Consider the following 23258-nt stretch of genomic DNA (forward strand, 5'->3'; position numbering starts at 1 on the left):
TTTGCCACACTTGAGAAGGTGCTGAGGCTGAAAGCCCTGACAGTGCCAGCCCTGCTGGGCAGATTCATGTTTTAAAAGCAGATAAACTGAGTGGGTTGTTTGTGCAAGATCAAAGGGAAATTGGATCGTGAGAGGCTGTTGGCTGCATAATGCTGACATCGTGCCTTGTTCATTAGGGCATAATTGGACAGTGTCCTTAAGGGATATGGATTTCTGTGGTCCTCACTCTCAGCACAGGGCCCAGAACAGGAAACAAGCTCAAATGCACTCATTTATTGAAGTTCTTTGCTGTGCATAGGAAGTTTTTATTTTGAGGCTCTATATTGTAAAAGATAAATGACTTGAGACATACGCTTATATAAGAATAGTATTTCTCTGTATTCTTTCTACACCTCATTCTCTTTTCTCTGATATTTTGACAATTTCAAGTATTTGCCTGACCTCTTTTGAATTTTAAGAATAGGTTGCTGAATTAAGTTTTATACCCACCCTTCAAACTAAGCAGTGCAGTTTTCAGTTGGTGGCAAATCCTAAGGTATCATTCCTCTCCTTGAGTGGAGAAGCAGCAGGAATAAGGCTCCTGTACACACAGAAAGATCTGATCTTCTGTTGGAATATGCAGTATTTGATTTTTTTTTTGCTGACCTAAATATCAAGTGGCCACTGGCCACGAAATGGAAAAGCTTTTTCAACATTTTGATTTAATTTAGTAAAATATCACTCTTAATCTAGATTTTTTTCCTAGTTCTTTCATGGATTAATAGAAAAATAAAGTTTGTGAACATGTTCAAAACTCCTGAAATGCATGTCTGACTAACTGTGTTTTTCCTTTGCAGGATATTGTCTGGGGCTTAAACTCTTTATTTACTGTAAGTAAAATAATATTTTGCATGTTCACTTTTCTTGCCTGGTTTAGTTTCAGCATCAGCTAATGCCAACCCTGTGTGTTGCCTCTAAAAGTTTAGGTCATTAATTTCCTTTGGCTTCAGTGGGTGTTTGTTGGACAAATACGAAATCAGTTTGTGCTTTTGGTGGTGTAACTCATCCAGACTGTCTGAAATGCCAGCTTTTGTACATGGATTTTACTTTGATTAGAAATATTAGGGGATATTTTGATAACAAATTGTTTGGGATCTTCCACACAGTATGAAGTTCCTTCCACTGATTTACAGGAAATAGAAATTCATGCTGCTCTGAGAAAGAATTATGTTGGTGTTAGTCTTTAAAAAAAAAAAAAAAAAAAAGCCATTTAGGAATTGACTGCCCTGCAGTCTCATTCCTGTTTTGAACACTTACATTCCTATTCAAGGGCCTTGGTACCCAACCACAGAGTTTGCATAAAACCTGATCTGTCACAGAAATAATGTGATTTTATTCAGGCATCCCATTTCCTCCCCTTTAAGATTGATGGGAGCAAGGAACCTGTAATTGCAGGAGCACCTTGGCAATGGAGGAGCGAGCAGGAAGCTGCTAGAGGTGGGCAGGATGTAACAGCTGCTTTTGCCCTAAAAGTGGAGAGAGGCTAAGTCTTTACAAAAGTTTATTTTCCAGGGATTCCTTTCCACAGCCATTACTGCTAGGTAGGAAGGTCAGGAGAAAGCAAAGAGCAGCACTAACTTGGTGGCCACATTTGTCATCCCCCCTAGAGAGCCACCCCAGCCACTCCAGGGTGTAGGAGGAGGCTTGGATTTCCTGGCACCCAAAGGCTTGATTTGTTTTTCCAGCAACTTCTTTGGGAACTTGATGTCAAAGTTTGGAGAGCATTTGCCTTTCCAGTAGAAGGCAGTTGCATTTCACAGTCAGTCTCCCAGCAACTGGAAAAAAGAAAAATCCTCTGGGGGTGCAAAGAGGGGCTTTTGGGGCAGAGCTGCTCATAAAAATATTGGGCAAAGAGCCCTGGAGAGGTGTGGTCATGTATAGGAGACCACAGGGATTTGTCATGGCTGGGAAGAGCTGTGCTTCTCTCCTGAATTTCCCCCACACCCAGCTTCTTACAAATAAGTAGGCATTGGAAAGCTGGCACTGGGGTAACGCTGGTCTGGCAGATCCATGTGGGGTTTTATTGAGGACAGTGAATGAAAATGAGGTGGGTTGGTGTCCTGATTTGAGTGAAACGTGGGGTTTGTTGCTTGAAGATGAGTCAGGGACTGCCAGGAGACTTTCACACTTGTGGGACAGTGCTGTTTCACTGTGTCACAGGCTGATCCTAGAGTGGGGAAAGGAGCTGGGCTGCAGGCAGAACAGGGGCTTTGGGATTCACTGTTATTTTTAATGATGATTCTCCTTCTCCATTGTTTTTGACCCCAGACCCTTTCTCCTTCCAAAGTTAATATTTGAGATTAAACTGAGAGACCTGAGGTTTATTTTTACTATTTCCACTCCCTCACCCCACATGTCCTTAGTTCTTGATGGCGTTGCACTCTTTTTCCTCTAGGCCCTGTTTTTCCCAGAGCTCTAAAACCTCCCTGGTTTTCCCTGTTTTTCCCAGAGCTCTAAAACCTCCCTGTCAGGCTGTAGGTTACATAGTTTCTTCACAGAGCAAATTAAACAGCTTTGCTGTGGAGGTGTCGTTAAGGAAACTCCTTCTTTATCACCGCGCTGTTGGCAGAGGTTTTTTTAAAGGTTTACTTTGCCCTTGAGCAAAAACAAACAGGAATGGTGTCTCCTGAAGGTTTGAATGTTCCTCCAGAATTTGGCTTAAAACTGTTTTCCAGTAGAAATGCATCACTTCGGGGAGAAGTGTCATGGGACTGTGTGTGGCTTGCACCAGAAGGGCTTAAATGCCTTGGTGCTGTTGTTATTTAATTGTCCTGTGGTTTGGTTTCCAATTATCCAACTCATCTGCATTTACCTTTGGCAAGGACACCCCTAAGGCAGTGAGGAAACAGCACTGCCCCTGCTGCCCTGTTTGCTCTGTTCATTGTCTTGTTCAGGAGGGCTTTGGGCTCCTTGTGTGATGCAGTGAGGGGCAGCCCTGCAATGTTCTCTCTGTTTCTTCTCCAGGATCTTTTGAATTTTGACGATCCTTTGAATATTGAGGCTGCAGAGCATCATTTGCGTGACAAGGTGAGTCAGTGGTTTATTTAAGGCAGGTTGTTCCTAAACAAATACACATTCTGTACTCAGCAGTTCCCAGCCAGTCCTTTTAGAGTGCTGGAGCTGCTACTTGAGGCAGTCGAGTGACTCATTGTAGCAGCAAACAGTTCTTTAAACAAAAAGTGCTTTCTCTGGGAAAGTAAACTCCTCACTGTAGTGTTAGTCACCATATGCTGGGATTGTTGACCATAATGCAGTCACAGCCCCAAAATAGATGATCTTTTCCCTCTTGTGTCTGAGATTTCCCCTGAAGTTGTGCATGTTCTGTGCAGCAAGATGATGGTGAGTTGCTTTGGCATGCTGACATGAGTGACCTTTACCTCAGAAGACTTGTGAGAAGATCTCTTCTTTCTTTGTCTCTTTCCATACTCTTTCATATTGCATGTTTTTATAAATCCAGGAGAAATCTGGGCAAGTTTAAAGGACAGGAGCGGAAACTTTTATTTTCCTTTTACTGATCCTAATTTTGATGTGTGTATTATGGACTGGGCACAGCAAAACACAGTGTGGATTAGTGGTGAGATGTACTGCTCACCTGTGAGCAAAAGTGCCAATTTCTTCCTCGTATCCATCTCCCAAACTCCATTATGTTACACTAGATAGATTCATTCCTCAAGCACAGGGAACTCACACTTAGTATGTTCAAGATCTCCTGTTCTAATTAAACTCTTCCGACACTTTTGTTGAAGTTAACCTTTAAGGTTGAAGAAAGCTTGCAGGTAAGTGAGTGTTGATTTGAAGAGTTCATTGAAAATACAGTCAGGCAGTGCACCTAATTTATCTCATTTTTTCAAGAGGAAATATCAGGATTGCAAGTTCATCTTTCCAGCTATTTTTTGATTAGTGAGATCTTGTAGCTCTTCTGGTATTCATCAGTGTTTGCAGGGCTGAGATGAGACCCTAAGCCTAATTTGGGAAAAAATTGTTTAGAAACCTACTCTGCAAGAGAGGGGTTTTTGTGGTTTTGTTGTATCGTGGAATCACAGAATGGTTTGGATTGGAAGGGACCTTAAAGCTCATCCCACTCCACCCCCCTGGCCCTGGGTGGTTGAAATTGCTATCCTGCACCTCTCAGCCTCATTCAGAAACTGGAAATCTGGGAATCCACAGAAAGGAAAATGTTTCCTGGTTTAAAAGACACACCTGCCTCAAAACTAGAGGTGAGCACTTAGAATAGGTACTGCTACACTAAATGTGTGGAAGTTGTTTGAAAAAATAAAAAGGAAACTGGGTGGGTTTTGGTGGTCTTTTAAATTACAAATAGTTTTGGAACAAACATTTTTTTATTTATGAAACTCTTAGTTTCATAAGCCTCTGTACAATTCATATGCCATTTTAATTTTTTTTTAGCTTATCTCAGTTTAGTATAGGTATTTCATTGATAATAGCAGCACCAGGTGGGGCTGGATTTTCCCTTTTTATATCTTGTGGTGACAGAAAAAATGCCCAGCAATGCTTTTGTGGAGAGAATAAATAACTCAAGGGAGAGAAAAAGCTGCAATTGCAGGTTGGGTTTTTTTTTGCCTCCTTCTGGCATAGATATCTTGTATATAAACAGATATAGATATTTGTTGTGGAGTCAGAGTGCTGTGGGCCTACCCTGGCTCTTCAGAAATACTTGCAATGCCCAACAGGATTAATATGGGGATGCTAATTAGTTTCCTTTCCTCTGAGATTTGTTTACATGTGCAATGGAATTATACCAATAATATATATGTGATACATATGCTTGCATGCACATTGTCTGTATGAACAGATGTGCAAATACATCTGTACAGAAAGAATTCTGGGCACTAACATCTGTGTCCAGCAGATCCCACAGGAAAATCCTGGGGTGTGTGGTAACAGGCAAACCACTGCACCTCAGGCTGTCTCCTGTGGTTCCCCCAGGGGAGATGACTGAGGATTTCACTGCTGTCCCTTGGGATTTGAAATCCTGGCTTTCCTTTGCTGACATTGCAGGCTGAGCCTGGCTGCCTTAGAGGGTAACAGCTAATCCCAGCCCTTGCCTGTGGTTATGGGGAACTGAGGGGCTTTGGGCAGTTCCAGGTCATCACAAATGACTCCTGCCTTGCAGATCCTGGAAAAAGTCACATCAGAGATAGCAAATCCTTATTGCTGATTCCTGGGAATGTTTGTGTTAGCTCAGGCTGGAAGGGACAGTTATGATCCCTTCCTGTGCAGGGTACCTCTCCATTTTTGTGTTAAAGCTGTGGATTATAACTGAGCACATAGTTGTAGCTTTGGAGAAAGCTGCCTTTTTCCAAGATGTAAAATGATACAAAATTCAGAGCTTGATTTTTATAATTAATTGCTTTATTAACCTGGTTTGCCTGAGATGGGTATTAGTGTAGCTTCAGCTTCCAGCCCTCCATGACCTCCTTCAGCTCCAGGAAGGAGCTGTCAGTTACTGAACTTGTTTTTTCCAACTTCCAAGTAAATTTTACAGATTATTTTTTAAAGTAAATATGATTGTTTATGCAGCTTTAGTCATTCTGCACTTCTCCCACACACACTTTGCCAGGTGCCAGTAACTTTTTGAAAGGCTGTACAACAAATCTGGGCAGAGTCATCAACATCTTTTTTCACAAATGCTGGACATTGCTGGTGCCCACATCACTCTGCAGTTGGGTCACAGTCACTGGAAGATAAGCAATCATCCTCTCTTGGTGTAGAGCTCAATAAATCAGAATAAAACAATGGTTGATGTCTCTATGTGAACTAAGCAAGGAGTTTCCCAACATTCAGTCTTCTCACGCCGATACAATCTCAGCAGTTTGGTGCTCTGAGTTTTCTGGCTGAATTTAAAGAAGCTCTCACTAATTAATGAGCTGGGACCACTCTGCATTTAACACAGAAGTCAGTCTGTCAGTAATTAATGTGGATGGCCAGAGCCATTAATTGTCAGTCAAGTAAATTCCATGAATTCTAAAGCAGTGAACAAGTATTTAAGTTTAAATGACTGCTCACTTAAAAATGATGTGCTAAAAATTGTAGGGTTTGCTGGTTTTTATACAGCCAAGAAACAGAGCTTTACTGATCTGCTCTGTGGCAGCCAGGTGGGCTGAATACTGCAAAAAACAGGGATAGAACTTGTCTAGAAAACCAAGTGATTCAGTGCTTCAGGACTTGTGTATTCCTCATCCAGAGGTGCTGTGAGCTCTGTGTCTGTGATTTGTTAGCTGAAATGTAGCAAATACTTTCCATATGTCCATCTGTCATGGTTGGTTTGGGATGCTACCTCAGGACATTGCAATCCACCAAGATCCTTAAAAGCCCTTACATTTCCTAGTGGTGTTTACTTTTGCCAAAAAACATTTCAAAGCTTCAAGTATAACACACAACAGAAGATTCATTGCACACTTCATGTGGCTTAAAGGAGAAATGGTTTTCTAAGTATTGCTTAGCTCTGTTCCTCACCTAAGCCTGCTGTGTCAAGAACCCTAATGCCAAGTCCTGTTTTAATTGAATTTAACCTGTATTTTATGCAGTTTAAAAGACTAAATCAAATTTTGTCATCCTGCAGATTACAAATACTCATTTACTTTTTCATCCATGTAATCTGGAGTTGTTTCAGAAGTAGGAGAAACTGAGTAACATTTCCCTGTGTTGTTTTCCTGCATGATCTTTCCATCTCAGTGAAACCCATCCGTCAGCATTCAGTGCTTTATGCTGTGTCCTTGTGAAAGTCTAAGGTAGATTGCATTTGGCAGGGAATTTTTTCCTCCTTGTAAAAATCCAGCTTATCATATTTACCTGCAGCTCTGAAGTGCCAGAGCTGAGAAATCTGATGGGAGTAGGTGTGTGTTTGTCAAGGATCCACTTTAAACACAAACTTTTTTTTACTTAATTCTAGTGAGCCCTGATTTTATTTGCATCCTCCTTGGAAAGCAGCATTTAATGCTGAATTATGTTGTATAGGTTTGTGTGGAGAGGTTTGGTTCTGGCTTGACTTCTGCAATTTTTTAAAAATTTTATTTTAATTAAAGGTTTCTTTGGGTGATAAAGAAAATAAGGGTTTTATTTCAGGGTTGTTTTTGTGGAGATGGATTTATGAAATTCGTGGTGTTACGGAATCCGAAGCTGCCTCTTAAGGTTTCCTCTTAGGATTGTAATTACCCTACATGACCTCAGTTCTTTAGGAAACTGGGCTTAGAAAACCCAGTCCCTCCTCAGTTGCTTGTGGTCTGTGGAGATGGTTCTAATGAGCCTTGTGGGATGAATGTTTTCCTGGAGTTACTTGAGGACTGTCGCCTCGTCTTCACCACTGAGAGCTCTAATCTAATTCTGTTAGAAATTCCATTGATAATTAGGAACAGTTGCTGAGTGCATATTTCACTGAAGAGTTGTTATAATCTTTCATAATTGTATGCAGTTTTTGAGAGTCCTTAAACAGCAAACAGTTCAGAATTTTTAGAGAAGACTTAATTTCTGCATTGCCCAGAGAAGCTGTGGCTGCTCCTGGATCCCTGCAAGTGCTCCAGGCCAGGTTGGACAGGGCTTGGAGCAGCCTGGGACAGTGGAAGGTGTGCTGTCCAGGGCAGCAGTGAGGGAAATGGGATGAGGTTCCAACCCAAAACAGTGTGGAATTCCATGAAACCCCTGGGCAAGAACCAGCAGTGCCTGACAAAGTGTCAGTGGCTGGGCCAGATACCTCCTGACAACAGGTGAGCCATGGGAAGAGAAGGTTGTCAGCCAGTAAGTAATGAAAATCAGAAACAAATAGAGATTTTCTGTAGAAGATCTTGAGGCATCCCTTTGGAAGCACGCTAAGTTAAATTTCCCCCAGATTGTCCCTTTGCATCAAAACCTGTCACTGCCCAGCACAGCCTCTTCACTTCTGGAGCCACCAAAAACCAGCAGCAAGCTGAGATTGTAGAACTTGTTTCACCAAGAGTGATTTCCTTCTTGCTGGGTGTTTTTTGCTTGTGGGTTTGGTTTTTTTCCTATCAGACACTACTAAGTGTGGCCTGGGAAGCACATCTCAAAGTGGAAAGGAGTTCCTGTCCTTGGGTCTCACCTCAGGTCTTACCAAACACTAGTCAGGGAGCCTGGTGCTTCTGTTTCTGTCTTATTCTGCAGGGTGCTAAATACAGGAGCTGCCAGATTTGGGATCTTTTATCTCTGCTGAGATTTGGAGTGATTTTGTCCTTGGCCTGATGGTGCCTTTAGACAGCTGGAGAGTCCCAGAGCTCGCTGTCTCTGTGTCATGTCAGATCTGATCCTTCTAAAGACTTCTCCAAAATAATGTCATGGCCAGCCATACTTTTATCCTCCTGGCTTTCTATTTCTGTGCTTATACATAAAAAGGGCATAATTATATTTAGATTTAAGCCTTCCCTCAAAATCCATTTTTCTGTGTAGCTGAAGAAAAGCATTTGAAACTAAATAATGCCTTCAAATTTGGATTCTACTTTATCTCTTGTCATTGATCATGAAGTTAGTTTTCTTCTATTAATGTAATTTTCTGTCTCAGGAGATCAGTGTGTTTGAAATGCTCTTGGGTACACCTGAATGAAAAGCACGAGTGCCAGTGTGCCACAGGTTTGCTGGCTTCTCTGAGCAGGCAAACTAATACAAAATAAAATTAAACTTGGAAGTTTGGGGGAAAAATATTCATTATCTGTATTTCTTCCTCAGATCTTCTGGTTTAAAGTAATTCATTTAAGTGATCTTACAGTAGCTTCTTTCTTTCTTTCTCTACTGTACCTGATCTTTGTTACCATTTTTATGTCAAAGGCATATTTGAATATTTAGCTCCTGCAGGGATTCTTCCTGTTCAGAAGACATCAGGTCTTTTTCTTGCTACTTCCTTATCTCCAAACTGCTTAGAATCTGCTTTTCTTCAGTTATTTTTGGTTGAATTGCTTGAGGCTTAAATCTGTCTGGGAATTAGAAATATGATCCACAGATCTGTAGTGATTGTTGGCCAATTTGGGTGCAAAACAACTTGTTTGGATAGCAATCACCAAAACGGTCCAAGATTTTTTAATATAAAACACAGTATATAAAATGTTTTTTAAAATAATTTTGTGAAGTTTGTGGATGTTGCATATTGTCAGTTTACATTTCAGAGGAGATACTATTTGTGGTAAAAAGCATTAGAAGTAGCTCTAAACCAGCATTTTATTTTCCAGATAATTGTGAGTTATGTGCAATAGCTATGCTCCTGTGATGGGTAGTGGTCCTTGAAGGAACAGAACAATTGAAATGGTGTTCTTTTGCAGAGTATTCCAAAGCACATGGGTGGGTCAAAAGTCAAATACCAGCTCTCTGCTACCCAAGCTTGTATCATGTTTCCATCTGAATGTTTCTTCATTGGATTAGATCCAGGGAATGCACTCTAAGGGCTTTTAATGGCAAACTACTTTCTCTAAGCTGTCCCTAAGGAATTTTTAAAGAATAATGCTCATTTAATTCATTCACTCATTATTTTTAGCCCAGTTCTCTTTGTCAGACTTTTCAACCTTGCAAATGGTTTCCCATCACAGCCAGCTGGAAATTTTTCCGAATATATCCTTATAAAAGTGTGTATTCAAGCAGTGACAGTGATATATGAAGAAATCTGATAATTACTATTATCATTTTTAAGCTCAAATGTCAGAAGATTAGTGATGACTCAAGGCAGCTGGAAGATTTGCCTTAACAGAAACTATGTCAGAAACATTTACTTGAATTTATTCTCTATCTTAAAAAGTTTATCATTGTGCTTTAGCTGGTGTTGGAGGAGCAGTGGTGCTGGGGTTGGGTGTGCAAGCTGCTCATAAGGCATGAACACTTTCAGCTGAATTATTTTTAAGGGGTTGAAACATCAAAGCATCCAAGTTTGACCTTTTGAACGTGGCATACAGGAGTGGTAAATCAGCAATAAACAAAAATCTTCTGGAACTTTTTTCCAGCACCGTGCTGGTGCTTGACTTCAAGTACTGCCTTGGTTTGTCCTGCATTCATTTTGGTAGAGTAACTGGAGAGAAGGGGATTGGTTACAGCTGCCAAGTGAAGTGTTGTCAGGGAGTGGGGCTTTTCCATGGATTCCAGCCCTGTGCTGGCAGACTTGAAAGGAGCTTATCTGAAAACTTCAGCTTGTCATCATGTCCTGCCTGCCTTGTCAGGAGTGTGAATAATTCAGTAACGAAAGCTACAGAGCCAGAATATTTTTTTCCTGCTGTCTTGAAAGATCTTTATTTCAGTAGTGAAACATTTATCATGTACCCTCCAAATTACTTTCCTTGTGATATCACATAGTCACGGAATGGTTTGGTTTGGAAGGAAGCCTCAAGACCATCCAGTTCCACCCCCTGCCATGGGCAGGAACATCTTCCTCTATCCCAGGTTGCTCCAAGCTCTGTCCAGCCTGGCCTTGGACACTTCCAGGGATCCAGGGGCAGCCACATTAATTTCAGCAGATTTTGTACTGTGTCTTAGCACTGGAAAAAAAAAAATCAGCATTTTATAAGTTCTGCAGGAGCAGTTTAACAACCATGTCTATTCAGAGGCCTTGAATCAAGCATCCCCCTGGATTTCCTCATCTGGGAGTATCATAAGGATGCTGGTTATTACATGACTCCTCCACTGTGTCAGCTCATGGTCAGGCATTTTGTGTGCTTGGATTACAGAGATTTATCCTGGAGGATTGGCCAGTGGCTTTTACTGTGTTTCATTTTCATGGTGCTGCTGGCCAAGAGAGCCTGTTGGGGTGTGTGCTCCCCAGCAGTGAAATGTGAGCTGGAGGGAGCTGGGTTTCTTTCATTCCTGCACCATCTAACCCTCCTGGGGTATTAACATATCCCTCACCTCAAAATCAGCCCTTTTATCTTCCACAGCCCTTCCAGTGCTTGGTGCACAAACCAGCAGCTGCTTTTGATTCCTTTGTAGCATTGAGCATATGAACCCCTGGGCTGAAATCCCTCTGGAAAAAGAAATGGGGATTACATTTAACAGGGGAAAGAGTAAACCAGGTCTGGGCATATTTGGAATATTCTGTTTGTTTCATATTCTCTGAAAGCTCACAGATGTCTGCCAGCAAACTTTAAATAGGTAGATAACACTGAAAGATTTAACAGGTGGCAACAAAAGTGATCCTTTGGTTTAAGGCTCTTACTTGCTTCATCAGGAGTGAAAATTGATGTTTTACCACTACAAATTTAGTTTTTTTTCTCCATTGGCTACAGGCAAGCTGAGCTTTTCACCTCATCTTTGTTTTCCTCATAATGTTTAATAGCAACTGTAAGTGATTTCATTTTGGTATCTTTTATCATAAACTGAAAAATGGGTTTAAACAAAAATAGGTGGCTTTTTATTTTTGGTATCATGACGTGGTTAATGTTGGTTTACTCTAGAATTAGAATTAAACATTTAGGTTTGTGTGAATAGAATAGGATCTCTTGTCCCCAAATTGCAATGCTGGCTGACCAAACTAAATCTAAATGCTGGAGAGCTGTTGTGGTACTTTGCTGATGAGAATTGGAGTGCTGTGGAGAGGGAAATGATTCACCCCGGGTAGGACAATAGAGTGGTGGGAGGCTGGGCATTCATTTGGATCATCTTAGTCCTGGATTAATACCCTGACATTTAAATTCCATTCTGTTTCTTATCCTTTCCTTGCGTGTCTCAGTCTTGCTGTAATGTTCCTACACAGACAGCCTTTCTCACCTGCTTTATCTCTGCTCTGACAAGTTCACTTTTGAAGGAGTAAATACAGACCACTTTTCTCTGCTGTGCTGCCCTTTGTACTTGCAGGTGCCAAAGGTTCCATTCCACACATAAGCTAAAATGCACAAGGGAAGAAGCAATCATTTTTTTAATCTTGACATTCTACTTTCTATTTTTTTTATTTGCCTGCAAAAGAAATCCTTTTTCTGGTTGTCAGAACTGAGATTGGCCTGTGGCTTAAATCAGCACTGGGCTGCACTGGCTGCAATCACAGCTGAGGCTCTCATCCTAGGGCTTTCCTCTCTTACATTTTGGAAACTTCAGCCCTACAGGCTTGTGATAGAGTAAGGAATGTTTGGCAAGGAGCTCAGTGCAAGGCTGAGGTTTGAGTTGCTGAGGGTGGCAGAGCTGCATGGATAAGCCACTCTCCCCTGAGGAGCCTGTGGCACTGCCAGGGACTGACAAAAAGAGGCTCCACCAGGGTTTTTGAAACCCTTCTCCTTGTGCTGCTGAGAGAAAAGTTGCTATTCATGGTTGGCAGTGGCTTAGCATGAGTGGCCACTCACCCATGATGTATTTGCTATAGTCTACTGGCAATCCCAGCTGTAATTCCTGGGCTGAAAGGAAATTTTCTCTCATTTGTGATTAAAGTCTATGACCATCCTTTTAGAAATAGAAACAAAGGCTGTCATCAGGAGGATTATATCCTGCACAAGGCATTATAGTACAAGATAGCTGCTAAAATAGCTGAAAGAAAGTTTTTTGCCTTATCCTTAGGAGCAATCAGTTTAATGTGATTAATGTAAATTATTGTAAGTGGGGAGAGATTCAGAACTGTGGAGCACTTCATGTTTAAGGTAATTTTTTGATTAAAGTTTCTTTGACTAAAAAAGAGTAATTGGGTAGGGGAAGGAGGGGAGTCCCTCCATATATTATAAATTAAACAGCCTGGTATTGAACATACTGAAATACAAGATAATAGCAATTAGATGTAGAACAGAAGAGTTTCTGTGGAGCTGAGGGTGAAGGAAACAAAGTTGACAAGCCTGATGTTTCCCTCCTCCATATCCCAAGACTGAAAATTATCCTTTTAACAAAGTGTTCCTATGTTTGGTGCGTCACTGGTATGGAGAGATGTGTCAACCTCAGTGCCACCATCACTTCTAAAGCATTTTTGTTTTCTATCCTTTCACTTCTCTGATGAAAGTTGGATGTAATTTTGGAGTCTGTCAGTCTGATAGTCTTATAACAGCAGCAGAATAAGTTGAAGAAGTAAAAATTATGGATAATGATGAAAGTAAGGAGCCTCTGGAAAACTTGGCAAGGCAGCTGTCAGGCTGCATGAAAATAATCTTGTTTTTAATGTAACTGCGAGTTAAAGGACGTGATAGAAACATTTCTTTGTTCTTTCCTGCTCATGGCCAGCGAAACCAAATGAAATGATTCTGAATCACTTTAGAGGGGGTGTTGGTTCTGTAGCTGCAGCCTTTCCAGCACTTCATCCTTGAGACATTTCCAGGGAGTATTTTAGAGAATCCCTGAGGTTGGCAGGGATCTCCAGGGATTGTGGTGATGCTGTGCCACTGATCATGGCCTGCTGAGCCCAGCCTTTCAGCAGGTTCCCCCAGTGCCCATTTACTTGCTCTGTCCTGAATCAGTTTGTCCTGGAGCTTCACTGAAGTGAACCTTTAGCAATTGCTTTGTTTTTGGCAAAGAAATAAAGCTTGTGCAGTGATGCCATCCATCTGTCCCCTCATCCCAGCCTCCCTCAATCCCCATAGCTTTTAAACACACACACAGATTTCCATCAGATTTGACAGAGCAGCAGAGACTTTCCATCCATCTCCTGTAGCTGTCACCAAAACTGTCAGCAGCAGCACAGAGAGGCTGGGCTGGGCTGGAGCCCCCAGGAGAGCTCTGTGGGCACATCCAGCTCAGAGCAGCCTCTGAGCTTTGCCCTGCCCTCAGCTCCTGGTCAGGCTGAGGTGCTGGAAAGTGCCAAGGAAAAGCTGTGTGGGTGTGGGCAGTAGTGATGAGAGTCTGAGAATCTGTGAGCAGTCAGGTTTTGCTGTCTTTGCTTGCTAAATGTGTCTTGTAAAGCCTTTTCTTGCCTGTGCTAGACATTCCCTGGCTGCAGGGACTCCAGGCTCTTGCACACTGAGTGAGGCTTTATTTTGGTAAAGAGAACTCTCCACAAGCTATTCAAACACCACAGGGTGTTCCATTCCTTCCTACTGATCACGAGATCTCCGTATTTTTACTTTATTTTTATTTGTCTTTTTTCCTCTTCCTTATTTAGCAACATTTGAAGTAATTAGTGGTCACACTGCTGCATGCATGAATTTTTAGGGGATTGTGTGCAGCTCTGATTTTTTCATTTTCAGTGCTGCTGGCTCTTAGTCCCAACAGTGGAAAGATATATGCTGTTAAAATTGCTGAAGAAGTAATTGAGGTCAAAGCTTTGAAGCTACTGCTTCTTCATTGTGAATTATTAATTCTCAAGGCTTACAGAAAGAGTGACATTGTAAAATTCATTGTAAAATTGTGTACTTTGTCACACTAGCTGCTCTGCTTGCATGCATTCTGCTCTCCTTTTCATAACATCTCCTTGGATTACCTCTTACAATTTTTAGTTGTTTTCAGTTCATCTTCAAACTGGGTTTCTCTATTTTCAACTCTTCCACACGATTTTGAAATTATTCTGATGTGAAGGTTGTGAGGTCAGTCTTTTGTAGTGAGAAATTATAGTGTACAAAGGAAGTTCCCAAGGGTTTACTGTGTGATCCAGGGCTGTGTTAGAAAACAGTTTGAGGTGATACAGCTACTTCTAGACCCACAGAAACAGGAAAAAAAAAAAGCCTATTTTGAAAACAGGAACTTCTCAGGCTTTTGATTATTGGGCTGGGTCCAAGAATGTAGGATGCAAATGAATATATTTTCATTTTCAACTTGTTCAGTGTCGAGCTTTGTCAAAACCTTGGTGGATGGCTCTTAGCTTAGGGAAGGGTAGAGAGCAGAAGGGCTCTTTAGTACTGCTCAAGACTGGGACATCAACAGAGCTGACCCAGAGCTGCCTCTCACTGTGTTTGCTTCAAGCTGGCTTTGTGTGTACCTCATTTTTGATGTTGTTTGCATTGTAGAATAGTTGAGTCAATGCTGTTTAATTTAGTGTGGTCTCACCCTTGCTGTGCTGGTTGAGTTTCCTCTGGGCTGGGATTTGTCTCTGTCCTTGGTGTGTTACGAGGTTTTCTACTTAACCCTTTCCCCTTGTTTAAATTGATAGCCCTGCAGCAGCCCTTGATACCCTGAAATTTCCTGATGGAAAGTAGCTATTTCCAAACATTTGTGAGAACACTGCTTTTTATTTATAACAGCACAAAACTGGAGTGATGAAAGTGTGGCAGTGCTTTTAACCTTCTTCAGGTAAAATAAGAAACTCACATTTATTCCTGGCTACTGAATCAAGTGTCTCATCCCTGATTTCTTCTGAAGGGGTTACAAAATACTGAAGAATTGTTTTAATTAAAAGCACCCACAAGGTGTATCTGAAGAACTGAAGTAGATCTTCACCTTTGGCTAACCTCAGTTTTCCGAGCTTTTACCACACTGGAAAAGAATGTAGCCCCAAAAGGCTTTCAAGCTTGATGTGGGTTTTTTGGAAGCTGTTTAATTTTTGTTGTGGGGTTTTTATTACTCTCTGATTACAGCTTAATGGCTTATTAAGAACAACAGTTCCATCCCAGTCCAAAACCATCTTTGCAGAACAATTCTCCCAGTGAGTCATTGCATTTATTTGTCTCCATATTTATTGCAGTAAATCCTTCACTTCCTCTGCTCCCCCAACCAGCCTGTTTGGTGTTTGTTGTTCTCACTGAAACCGTGGCAGCCATGCTAGAATACATCTTTGTTTTTCTGCAGCATTCCTGCATTTACAGAGCTGCACTGGGGTTTTTCTTGGATTGCCTCCCCATTTTATGTTCTGTGTCCTTGTTCCAGCCTTTGAAGGCTTTTCCCAGCGAGCACAAAGTACATTAAATAGCATGTGCAAATGAGCAACAGCACAGCTGCTAATTGTGCTAACAGATGTAAATAGGAAAAACATTACTTTCCTAATGCTGCAAGTATTTATAGAAACCATTAACTATCTTCCATAACACTTTGATTATGGATGGAGCCTCTCTCAGGTTCAGCAAAGTTGATTAAGCTTTTGCAGATGGTTTGATTTTCTGAGGTAATGTGGAAGAAATGCAGATGTTTTAAAGCTTTTGTTTTAGATGTTTTAGGGAACTAAGTGGCTTAAAAGGAAAGCTTTTGCTTTGCATCCTTCAGAAACATCCATGGCTTTTGAAAGGGAACATATGGCAGGGTTGTTCAGTGCCAACAGGGACTCTGAACTCTTGGAGTTGCTTTCCCCCTGTGCCTCACCTGCCCAGTCAGGTTAGTTTGAACATCATTTGCCTTGAGTGGAGCATGATTTGCAAAACCCTCTGGCCAGACCCAGGCAGCTCCCATTTCCTCTGAGCTTCTCATTTATCCATTAAGATCTCAGATCCCAAGGACATAGGCTCTCCTGGGAATGAGTGGTGTCCTCATGGGTGGAAGTGTGTTTGCAGCTCAGAGGAGGTCAACCTCAGTGTAATTGGGATAATTCAGGTAATTTTGCTGAAGGGCTATTCTATAACCTTTCCCCACAGCTGGCCAGGTGGTCACTGTGCCTGGGCCAGCCTTGGGAGCCTTGGAGGAGCAGAGGAGACCTGACATCAGCTCCTGACCTCAGGCACTGGGTGATCCAGCAGTCTCTGCTCCCTGGGTTAACTCCCAGGAGAATTTCTGTGTTTTCAGCAACCCAGGTGAAATCATAAATGGCAGTAAGAGATCCCTGGCAGTCTGGGCAAATCCTGAGTCCTTTGGCACCAGAGGACTCACCAGGCATCCACCATCTCCCTCCAGCCCAGGGGTGAATTTGGCAGAGTCAGAGGACCCACATTGCCTTTGATCCAGGGAACATTTCCCTTTGGGAAGTGCTTTACCCTCTTCATCTGGCTCGATTCTCTTGCCTTTGCACAAACAGGATTTAGGTGTATTTATCCCTGCCCTCTAATCCCTAGCCCCTTCCTCTCCCAGGAACTTCAGAGAGTGCTTCTCTTCCTTTATCTTTGTTCCACTGGCAGACAGCAGAAGATTTGTGGAAGCATGAGGGAAATGGTTCCTGCTTAAGATGTGAAATCTCAAACAAATGGCTGTGCAAATGTGTTCAGCATGTTAATGAGTCGCTGTGTCTCTTCAGCTTCTCTCTGTCCTGGCAGGGAGGTCGCTGCATCCCACACCAATTCTGTAACCTTCCTCTATGTACAGATATTTTAAAAAAAGGTCCAAACCTTAGTGTTTCTCTTCTTCCCCACAATGCTGCTCTTTTCCCAATGGCTGCAGTGGTGTGGTTTGGTTTGGGTTGGTTTTTTTCCCTGCAGTAAAAATGTCACCTTTTTTTTTTCCGCTTAGGACTTAGCTGCTAAGAAATCTGCTAAAGCATTTTCTCACCATTTTGTAAAATCACAATTGCTTGGTGTCTAGAAGAATTTTAAAATCTGTAGTCAGGATCACAGGCCATGAAAATGGATGTGGCTTTGACTGCACCTGCTAAGCAGGGAGCTCATTGGAGATACCTTTGTACAAGTTTTTCATCCCCCACTCTTCTCTTTCTTCAGAGAACTTAAATTTAATTACAGAGCTTGGAAAACTCTTCACATAATACAGAGAATGAGCTAAATAAAACAGTGACAGGGGAATGAGAGCAAGGCAGGAGCACGAATTGAAAAAAACCACCTCATACTGGAGGATTTTGTACTATTCAAAGGTTTCATTCAGCTCCTTTTTAAATGGGAGGAGATGTGTGGGGGTTGATGGGTGTGGATACTTATTATTTAATTCAAGGGGGGAAAGAAAAGAAAGGTGGCTTTCAGTATAATTCTCAGAGGGCTAATGGGTAAATCTGCCTGGTTATTATATCCTAAAGCTTTGGCTGAGCTGAGTAATGAATGTTGTTTCACTGGTGCTCAGAAGTCCCCTTTCCTAGTTGCCTTAAAATCACAAGTTAGGTTGTAGTAGAAGTTGTCTGGAATTTAACCTTGGTGATAAATGTTGGATTCATACAGTGTTCTGTTAAAATAGAGCTGCTTTAAAAAAATCTACTATTGTTATTATTATTAGCACAAAAGAAGGAAGGGCAGGAGCAGTTGATCTGCGATCTTTTTCTGTCTCCACTGGAATTTTACAAAATTGTAGATGTGAAGGTGGGTTAGAGGGTTTGTCACAGTGTCTGGGTGGTTGTAGGCACAGCCAAGGGACAGATGAGGTAAACTGCACATTTTCCTGTAAGGACTGGCCAAATAGTGCAGTGTGTGAAATACCAGTAGTGTGTATATTAAGGATAATAAATCAGCTAAATCTGCTTTGTTGGGATTTTTTTGTTTGTTTGTTTTTAATTTTATTTTTGGGTAATTCTTATACATAATTTGTTTTAAATAGATGTAAAAATTCCCAAGGGAATTTCAAAACTTCTCTGGTAGTTGTCACCAAAGTCTTGTTTGCTTTGGATAACTGAGCAGATGTTCTTCGGGTTACAAATTAAAAGCTTAATAAAAGACAAGCAGTTAATAAGCATAACTTTGTGCAATATAAACAGTTGAAAAGATAAAGTCTCCTTTCCCAGAGCTGCCAAATCAGGTCAAGCCCCAGTTTTTGAAACAGTGCCTAGTTGTGGAGTGTGTGTTTCCACATGCTTTTAGAAAGGGTAGAATGAATTTTCTTCCAGGGTTGAGGCTCTGTAGATCCTCTCCCGAGTGCTCTTCAGTATAATCACAGAATCCCAGAATGGTTTGGGTTGGAAGAGACCTTCAAGCTCATCCAGTCCAACCCCTCTGCCCTGGGGACAGAGCAGGGACACCTTCCACGATCCCAGGCTGCTCCAAGCCCTGTCCAGCCTGGCCTTGGACACTTCCAGGGATCCAGGGGCAGCCACAGTTTCTCTGGGCACCCTGTGCCAGGGACTCCCCACCCTCACAGGGAAGGATTTCTTCCCAATATCCCATCTAACCCTGCCTTCTGTCAATTTAAATCCATTCCCCCTTGCCCTGTTTATATTATATATGTGTTTATTTTTGTAAAGGTTATTTATTAAGCCTCTCTGTACAAACAAAACCTCCTTGTTTAAATACAGAGGACAATTTCTGTGGGATATGTTATGTCCTTGAAGGGATGTTAAGAGTCCTCCATATTTCCTTTCTCATTCCTAGCAGGGTTTTGCCTGTGCCTCTTTATAATGCAGAGTACATCCTGCTCTGCTTAATTTTTTCGCTTCCAATTATTCAGTGTTGCACACGAGCAGCTGTGCCCAGAGAGAAGTGCCCCCCGTTAATCAGGAAGTGCTGAGCCATATGGCATGTGAGGGTGGAACATTGCAGCTCTGGGATGAACCCCTCCTGTTCACAGCCAGCTTCACACGCAGCCAGTGCCCTGTGAACGTGTTCTGCCAACACCAGCAGCTCCTTCAGCCCTGCTGAGTGACAGCCTGCCTTTCTGGAGCCTTCCTTCCTCACCCAGGTCTTGCTTCTCTTCAGTCACTGCTGAGAGCTCATCTTCCTGTTCCATAACTCCTCAAGGGACAGAGGGAGAAGCAGAGGCTGCTCTGAGCTGCCTGCACTGCCCTGCTCTTCCCCACACACAGGGAAGGTGCACTTGTGTGTCCAGGGGGATTTTTAGCCTTGTGCTCAGTTTCTTTTAGTGATCATCTTTGGAGAAACACAAGAGTTTTCCAAGAGAAACCAACAAGCCTGAATTCAGTTTCCACTGTAGCTATAATAACCTGCATCTGTGGATTGAATTTGCTTGGGTTTGGAAATTTTATTTCAGGTGAAGATGGCATTAGCTCTGTGGTGTTAATTTTTCAACACACTGAACGCACAGTTGGATGAGAGGGGAAATGGGTGTGCTTGCAGCAGTGAAAAAGTCACTACACACAATATTACCTTCAGCAGGTGCCATATGGAACCAAAATAGCTGCTCCTTTCACTGAAGGAGAGCAGGCAGCCTTGTCCCTAAGGAGGAATGGGATTTCTACAGCCATATTTTTAATAGGATATTTTTGGCCTTTAACTGCATTTTGAACTTCTTTGAAATTCCAAACACTTTACGTGTCATTTTAGACATCTGTGATGTACTTGATCAGCTGGAAGGTGAAATCAGACAGTGTTTCTGATGGATCATAGTTTTTCTTTGATCCTGTTGGATTTTAACCACAGGATAACCAAACCATAGTAAGGGGAACTGATGTGAAGTGTTTGAAGCATGGTGTTGGAGCCCGAGAAATACTGCTGAGTTCCAAGGTTGACTAAGGCAAAAAGGTCATATTAGTGCTCCTTCCTGGTGTGATGTGATGTCCAGCTCTGGGTGGTCTGTGCCAAAACACTTGGGATGTGTTTGAAAGGCTTCATTTGATGTATTGGCAAACCTGGAGCTGACAAGTGATGTTGTTTGAAGCAAGACCCTGCCAGACATCAGATGATCCCACAGGTCGTGGCAAGTGGGATTTTGTGCCCTTCGTAGTAAAACCAGAGCCTTGGCAGAGGATTTCAGTGCTTCCATGGCCTCTGCTCTCCAGGCAGCTCCTGTGTACCAGGACAATCTTCAAAACCTCCTCATCTATTGCATGCACTGGTTGTTTTTTTAGTGTGTGGTTTTGTTTGGTTTTTTTTAACAAACGTGAGTACATAGATTTCCCAGGTTTTCCTGCTTTACATTCCAGCAGCATGCAAAAGTGGGAGCTGGAAATGCAGCACAAGGCCCTCTGTGTGTTTGGGTGGAACATATTTTATACCAGGCTGTAAGATTCAGGCTCAGGATAGCACGCCAGGAATGTCTGCCTGACATCCCAGCTTGCACAGGGATCACACAATGCCAGAATTTCTCTTGCTTAGCATCTCTGCTTTATAAGCACAACCTACCCCAGCTGTGTGGTTTTCCCTGGATGCAGAGTTATGGAATAGTCAGGCAGTCTGTGTGTCCCTAAGTTTGTAGCTGGTGGTGGCAAACTCTTCTCCTACTTCATTCCACAGTGGGGATTGGTGTGGAGCACAGACTCTGTAAGGATTCAAGGCTCTCAGGGAGAGCCATGGATCCTCCCCTTGCTGGGAGCTTCAGCTGCCAATGCCACTGTGGGGATCCAGCAGCACATTGCCAGGTGAGTCCATCCCTGCCATGCCTGGGGTGACTAACTGCCTGTGCTTCCTGCAGGAGGACTTTCGGAATAAAGTTGAAGATTACATTAAGCGCTACGCGAGATGATGAAGGGGGTGGATGGATGGCAGGACCACAGCTCCGCTCCAGAGCTGTCCTGAACTCCAACAGCAACCAAACCAGCCCGGATTGTACCAGTCCTGTGTCCATGTTGTACTGAAGAAGAAAACTAACTTCATAACTTGTCCATGTTCAAAGGAGAGTTCAGCATAAATACAGCAAGAAATTGTGTCTGTTGGTTGAAAAAGTTGTCTGCTTCCTTTTACAAATGTTTACTCTTCTGAACTGTACTGTATATCCTGTTAATGAGATATGCTTGAGAAGTTAAAAGAAATAACTATTGAAATTGTAATTACACTTTTTTTTTTAAACTCTTGCCTAATCTGGAGGGGGGGAAGGCAAAAAACAAATCCAACAACCCAAACTGAAAAGGTGGTGTGTTTTTGGAACACTTTGAGTTGGCAATAAATGGTCTCCTGTGAACCAAATCACGAAACTGTTGCCTTTGATGAGCAGAAACAACATGAGCTTTTTCCAAGAGTCACTCAGCTGAGGCTTAGAGCTTGCCAGAGGGGAAGTGCAAAATGAGATTCTACTTCTGGTATTGAAATTCTCAATGCTATTTAATGTAAGTACGTTTTTGTCACAGTTTGGAATTCTTACATTGTTAATTTCAGGCCCTTTTTGGGCTACAGGTTGGTTTCTTTTTGTTTCTATTCATTGTGTGAGGTAGTTAAAAGAAATACAGGCTAATACATAACTTAAGTAAATGTTTAGTATTAGTAAAATTTATATATATATTATATATATTATATATTTATGTGAAAAAAATAATGAAAGGGAGATTTTTTTAAAGAAATCTGCCTTTGGGTTTTCAATGTGGATGTGGTGAGAGGAAGCATCAGATGCTGTTTGATCTGATGAAGGTAACTTTAGGCACCGTTCCCTGGAGAACACTTAATTGTGTTCTCCAGCTTCCTGCACTGAAAGGGAATGACACAGCTGGGAACCACAACCCATCTCCCCCCACTCGTGCACATTTGGCTTTTTTGATTTGGAAAGGTGTGATGCTGCAGTTGCTTTTGCTGTGAGGAGCTGGATGGCACTGTGTGAGCAGAGAGCCTGCAGCCAGTGTGCCAGAGCTCCCTGGGCATCCTCTGGGATTGGGATCCTGCAGAGGAGCTGATGGAACCCACCTGAGCTTTTATAAACCAGAGTAATCAATGGAGGTGTGGTTTCATGCAGAGCAAGTGTGTGTGTGACCCTTGGGCATTGACTGTTGGGGTTTTATCCCCCTTCATTCTTCCCTGCTGTTCCTCTGCAGCCACTGGAGGAAATCAAATCGATCTCCATAAGCATGGCAGAGCTGGGATGCAAACTGTAAGCATGAAACTTGCCTGCTGAGTTTTCCCTGTGCCTTCACAGCTTCACAAGCTCTTGTAGCTTTTGCTGGAGGCTTGGGAAGCAGGGAGGTGAAATGCAGGGCTTGGCATGCAGGAGGAGAGGGAGAGCTTCACCTGCAGGTAACACTCAGAAGGAAGCACAGATCAGCCCAGTGTTTTAAGCAGGCAACTGCAGTGAGAGAGCTTTGCTGCCAAAACACATACTGTCAGGAAAGGTAAGGAGTAAAACACTCACAAAAATAGAAAGGTTGGGAAATACATCCAGATTTTGCTTATAGCATCAGAAAGAATCTCTTGAGCTGAAAATTCTCAGCCAGGTTGCTGTAATGAAGTGCTGTTGCTGTAGACTCACCCTGGTTCTGTTAGCACGTTCCATCCTTCAGGATCAGGGGTCACAGTGCCCCTTCCTTGGGCTGTCACCATGGATGGCTCCCCACTCAGGCTGGGAAGCTGTGCTGAGGCACCCAGGGCAGAGCAAATCCAGGGTGCTGCCAGGCAAAGCTGGGTCAGGGTACCAGCAGCCCCTGGGCACAGAGCTGCAGCCATCAAAGCCATCCCTGCCTCCCCAAACAATCCTGTTTATCCCTTCCCTGTACTGTTGCTTGCCTGCAGGAGATGAGCAGAATAATAAAGTTTGGATACTGCTAAATACTGTACCAGAAGGACTGAGCATTGGTTTGTTCTCATTCAGGACATGTGGGAGGGGAGAATCCTAGAAACTCTCAACACCTCAGTCCAGGAAAATAAACTGAAGTTTTCCTGAACATGAGGAAATGGGGTGGGTTTATTTATTTATTTATATGTATTTCTGTGTAT

The 23258-nt window shown here is 42.4% G+C and overlaps 1 protein-coding gene across 3 annotated transcripts in view; it reads left to right on the forward strand.

Annotated features, from left to right (window-relative positions):
- Positions 1-21527, forward strand: part of UBE2F (ubiquitin conjugating enzyme E2 F (putative)) — a 53023-nt gene extending 31496 nt beyond the window's left edge. For all 3 annotated transcript variants that reach the window (XM_085065736.1, XM_085065737.1, XM_085065734.1), the window contains 3 exons: positions 837-869; positions 3004-3066; positions 21037-21527. In XM_085065736.1, coding sequence (XP_084921862.1) covers positions 837-869; positions 3004-3066; positions 21037-21087 — 147 coding nt within the window. In that variant the 3' untranslated portion in view covers positions 21088-21527. The remainder of the gene's footprint in view (positions 1-836; positions 870-3003; positions 3067-21036) is intronic.
- The last annotated feature ends 1731 nt before the right edge of the window (positions 21528-23258 follow it).

The sequence above is a fragment of the Lichenostomus cassidix genome, chromosome 7 (assembly GCF_008360975.1).
Source record: "Lichenostomus cassidix isolate B80296 chromosome 7, HeHo_3.0, whole genome shotgun sequence".
In the NCBI taxonomy this organism is placed as follows: Eukaryota; Metazoa; Chordata; class Aves; order Passeriformes; family Meliphagidae; genus Lichenostomus; species Lichenostomus cassidix.